Source organism: Heterodontus francisci, chromosome 28 (genome assembly GCF_036365525.1).
Source record: "Heterodontus francisci isolate sHetFra1 chromosome 28, sHetFra1.hap1, whole genome shotgun sequence".
NCBI lineage: Eukaryota > Metazoa > Chordata > Chondrichthyes > Heterodontiformes > Heterodontidae > Heterodontus > Heterodontus francisci.
The window spans coordinates 16248780-16253858 of NC_090398.1; the positions used below are offsets into that span (position 1 = coordinate 16248780).

At 45.7% G+C, this 5079-nt stretch overlaps 1 protein-coding gene across 1 annotated transcript; it reads left to right on the plus strand.

Moving 5' to 3' along the window:
- Window positions 1-1668: 1668 nt before the first annotated feature.
- LOC137385237 (probable G-protein coupled receptor 139) lies at window positions 1669-4335 on the plus strand. The gene is made up of 3 exons (XM_068060221.1): window positions 1669-1696; window positions 2497-3341; window positions 4144-4335. Exons 1-3 carry the CDS (start codon window positions 1669-1671, stop codon window positions 4333-4335), a joined length of 1065 nt encoding a protein of 354 aa, XP_067916322.1.
- The last annotated feature ends 744 nt before the right edge of the window (window positions 4336-5079 follow it).

The following is a 5079-nucleotide window of genomic DNA, read 5'->3' on the forward strand; positions in this document are numbered from 1 at the left end:
ATGACTGTCCACCCCAACATTCAATGCATTATCCTCCACAGTTGTGTCACATCTAGTTACCGAACAAAGTTTCTGCTCTGCTTAGTTGCCCCGCCTCACGGACAAGCTGGCCCATTCTTCAATCACCCCACTGTCAGCTCTTCTTCCCCAGGCACCTTGATGTGCAAGTGCAGGCGATGTAGTCACTTACACGTTTCCCTCTTTCCTTCCCATTGAGCATGGCCCCAAAGATTTCTTCCAGGTTCAACAGCAATTAGCTTGTCCTTCTTTGAATTACATCACTGTATTGATTGCTCACGTAGGCGTTTCCTGGGCATTGGGAGAGGACAAAAGAAAAATTGGGTAATTGTTTGGCTAAATTACTCCATTCATTTTGCAAGTATGTATTTTGGCTTCTGATCGATTGTTACTTTAATTCTACATTAGTCTCCCACTCAGGCATCTCTGTCCTCGTCCTCTTACTCTCTGCTACTGAAGCTCAAGGGGGAACATCGCGATGAGTTCTCAATTTAGGCATGTCATTGCTTATCGGAGTCAACCCTGGGCTTAAGCATACGTTCACTTTATCAGACAGCCTGTGTTGGTAATGCAGCATGGCTATGCCAGAGCCACTGGGAGTGATGAGTTCCCTGTCTGGCTCTAAGGGTGGGTGGTCCCATATTGTTACACAACTGGCAGTTTGGTCATCCCCCTTTGGTTCTACCTGCCATTGTCTATCACTTTTCTGTGGTCATTGGAGCCTTTTCCTCTTTGTCAGGTTTTTCATACTCCCCTGTCCCTCTGTACTCTGCTGTAACCATTTGCCACTCCTATAGAATCATCTTCTGCTTCTTTACTTGTCCTATTCACCTTGCATCATCAAACCTTTTGTCATTGAATTACTCCTGCTCTCCACTAGATCTTTCCTCTCTATACTTTACTTTTCTCTAAGTCTACCATTGCTTTAACACTGTTCATTTCTAATATCTTCCAGATCTTATGAAAACCTATCAGCCTGACAGGTTAATTTTGCGCATCTCACCACAGATGTTGCTTGATATGCCTAGTATTTTCAACATTCTCCAACGGACTTGTAGCAGTTTCAGATTTGTGTTTTTACTTCAATACTTAGATTTGATATTATTAACAGGGCTCTATGACGTAAATAGGGGGCGGTCTTTCAGCATGTTAACTTCGCAGGTTGCCTGTTTTATCCTTGACAGGTTACCCGTATTGCTGCCAGCTTAATTGACAGGTTTGGCTTAAAATCTGGCCGGGAGTACTCTGGAGCTGGCCTCAGGACCAGTGTCATCCGAACCATGATGCCAGGGAAAGGAGCTGTCTAACGGTGGTGGTGTCCAATCCTAACATTTGGAGGTGAACAGAATGCTGACATCTCTGATTGCTGGGATGTTGCTTCTCGAACCCTTGGCTGGAGTACCGCATCCTGGAGTCTGGTCAGAGTCCAATGAGAGGGAGGGGCAAGAGATGTGTCTGGATCATTAACCTGGATTGTACTCGTATGTTGGAGCGTGGAAGGAGTCGGAAATACAGTGGCAGAGAGAGAACTGAGATAGTCTAGTCTACGACCCCAGGGGCTGGAGTTTGGTCCGAAGCACTCGTAGGAGATGGGAGAAGAGTGGAAATGTCTGAACCACAAGCTAGGGGAAGCGTCTTATATGCCTGAGCATGTACGAGTCTGGCGAGGTCCAGAGGAGTCTGTGTTCCTCAACATGGTTGAAAGCTGCCCTATCATAGAGTGCTTTCTGAGTCGGGGAAGGTAGAGGGGTCGGGTGTTTACTGATACAAAATACAATGTGGCAGGTGGAATCATAATCCATGGGGTGTCAGATACCGGGGTGAGGGTAGGGGTGGGGTGAGGGGGCAGCTGACTGATCCTGGGAAGGGTGTCCCATCCAGGGTGGGGACATCGATCCCATGAGGCGAGTCTGATCCCCGTAGGTTCCAAATCCAGGATGAGGCCTCGTAATCCTGGGTGATCCAAATCTAGTGGTTTGTTTAATCCTGGGTAGAGAGCCTGTTCCAAGGGGTGGACTGATCCCGGTTTGTGGGTGCTAAACCTGGGTGCATGGCGTGGTGTCTGACACCAAGGGAGGGGCCTGATTCAGGAAAAATGGTCTGATTGCCAATCCTGGGTATTTTTCTTGTGGAGAGTGAGGTCTAATGGGCAGACCTGGAGAACAAGGGCTAAATCTGTAAATAAGAGCCTTCCAATTTCATTAACACATTTACATTTCAAACCCACTTCCTGGGAGCAGTTGTCTGCCGATCTGCTGTCCCATCTCCGTTCAACCCGGAAGAAAGCGGGTTGGAGGCGTGTTGGGGTTCGGGTTGAGATTTGAAAAACAAATTCCCGTACCCATCGTCAACCACCTCACCACCCCTCCCCTCCCCCCCACTTCTAAGGTGCGAAGTTACTGCCCTTATTGCCGGGGTCAGGCATGGAGAAAGTTTGATCAGATAATTTTCTAACCTCTTCTTCCTTCCCTCACACAGTTAATTTACTGGCGATTGTGATCCTATCCAGGAGAAACTGCGGCCTCTCCACCTGCACCACTCACTACCTGGTGGCCATGGCAATGGCAGATTTACTGTTCGTTATCAGTGAAGTCATACTGTGGCGCATTGGTTATTATTATTTCCCGAGATCTTTCCTGTACATAACCCCCGTGTGTAGTGTCATTGCTGTCCTCCGACTTGCAGCCAGAGAGTGTTCTGTCTGGTTCACCGTCACTTTCTCCTTTGATCGATTTGTAGCCATTTGTTGCCTGAAGCTAAAAACAAAATACTGCACGAAGAAAACTGCAGCTGTGGTTCTAGCAACAGCCTGCATTATACTATGTGTAAGAAACGTCCCCTTCTACTTTATATATGAACCTGGAGAGATAATCGACAATGTACCACGAGAATGTTATACAAATCCAAAATATTATACTGAGCCAGGGTGGGTGGCATTCGACTGGTTTGATGTGGTTTCCACACCGTTACTCCCGTTCGCTTTAATTCTGTTGCTCAATTCTCTGACAGTCAGACACATTTTAGTGGCCAGTCGAGTCCGTAAGGGATTGAGGGGCCAGAGCAAGGAAGAGAATCGCAGTGACCCAGAGATGGAGAGCAGAAGGAAGTCTATGATTTTACTCTTCAGCATATCCGGCAGTTTCATACTTTTGTGGTTGGTAAATGTCATTGAATTCTTATATTATATAATTTCACGAATCAATCCCAGGGATTACAACAATTCTGAATTCATATTTGAACGAGTCGGTTTGATGCTGATGAATTTAAGTTGCTGCACTAACACTTTTATTTATGGGGCGACTCAGTCAAAGTTCAGAGAGCAGGTCAAGATCGCACTGAAATATCCAGTTACATCAATTGCCCAATTAATGCATGCACAAAATCATTGAGAGCGGCCCAGAGGTACTTCCCAGTGTCTCAAGTCTATGATTGTAATATTTAACCTCAAGTGGAAATAAATGACCAATAGCTGGATGAGTGCTGGTTTGTGAGTGGTCATACACACCTAAAAGCAATAGCACAACAGGCGCGAGGTCACCTTTCGAGGACCTGATGCAAAGGGGCAGGAGGGAATCAGAGGGTCCCTTGCACGACGGAAGGGTAAACAGCAGATATTACCTCACTGACACCTCCAAGAGGTCAATTCTCAACTCCTCACATCTGCTCAGAAAACCAACATTTGTTGCTGCAAAAGAAAAATGCTGCAAATGTTGGAAATCTCTTATTAATGTTTGTTTTATTTTGATGACACTTTGTTCATTCCGTCTGCAATCCATTCCCCCCGATCAGCCACAGCCATCTCTCTCTCTCTCTCTCTCTCTCTATATATATATATATATACACACACTCACCCAGAGTCAAATGGTAGTGCCGGGAGATTGGCACCTGGGCAAACCCAACCGGGGGTCTCTGATGGGGAGACGGGACTAGGGTCGAGCAACTTGGGCCAGGCTGAACATAGGAACCCAACGGATCTGGTGGGGAGGTGGATGCGTAGCTGCAATGTAACTGGACTATTTATTCAGAACCTAAGCTAATGCTCTCGGTCAATGTGATCGAATCCCACCAGAGCAGATAGTGAAATTTGAACACAAATTTAAAAAAAAATCTGTATTTAAAAAGTAGTCGAATGGTAGCCATGAAACCACTATCGATGGTTGCAAAGACCCATCTGGTTCATTGGTGTTCTTTATGGAAGAAAATCTGCCATTCTTTCCTGCTGTGGCCGACTTGCGACTCCAGACCCACAACAATGCGGTTGTCTCTTTAGTGCCCTCTGAAATGGCTTATAAAACCATTCAGTACAAGGACTTTTAAGGATATGCAATAAATGCTGATTTTGCCAGCGATGCCTACGTCCTACAAAAAAAAAAGAAGAAAAAGGACCTGGAGTCTCAACTTGGAGGCTGTTTAGCTGGGCAGTGCTGAGTCTCTCCCTGTCCTCACGTTAGGTAATATTGTTAATAGTTCTCCCTCCTCAGGGTATGCCCCGTTGGTTATCTTTTTTAGTCACTTCAAATCTGCATCCTCTATCTCTCTCCCTTTCCACAAATCCGAACAGTGTCCCACTATCTGCTCTATCTAGAAACTTAGTTATTTTGAACACCTCTATTAAATCGCTTCGTAAACATTCTCTACTATAAGAAGAACGACACTAGATGTCCTTTTTGGCAGTTTCCTCCTTAGCTTCTAGCCCCAGTCGTCATCAGTGAAAAGAAAAATGGAGTGTCGATAGGCTATTCGTCCATTGATTGACTGCACAACTGAGTCAGATCCTGGAGCTCCCACAATACCAGTAACGGTGGGAGCTCCTTCACCAGAAGGGGCAACAGCTGGTTGAAGAGGGAAGTCTCAACAGCACATTCTCAGGGACATTGCCCTCTTGGACAATAAATGTTGGCCTTGCCAGCTGCACCCATATCCTATAAACCAATCTAAACAGTGAAAAAAGTTGGAAGCAGACAACAAATATTTATTCTGGATCTTTCAAAGACCTTGGTGAGTTTTGGGAATATCCTGCAGTATGTATTCGTGGTTTGTTTGTAATTGTGGGTTAGGAAT

Excerpts from the sequence above, each read along its gene's own strand:
- LOC137385237 (XM_068060221.1), top strand. The coding sequence starts at position 1,669 with ATGTACGAGTCTGGCGAGGTCCAGAGGA. Across the intron at positions 1,697-2,496 it reads GTCTGGCGAGGTCCAGAGGA|TTAATTTACTGGCGATTGTG; the intron begins GTCTGTGTTCCT and ends TCCCTCACACAG. Across the intron at positions 3,342-4,143 it reads AGTCAAAGTTCAGAGAGCAG|TCGAATGGTAGCCATGAAAC; the intron begins GTCAAGATCGCA and ends TTTAAAAAGTAG.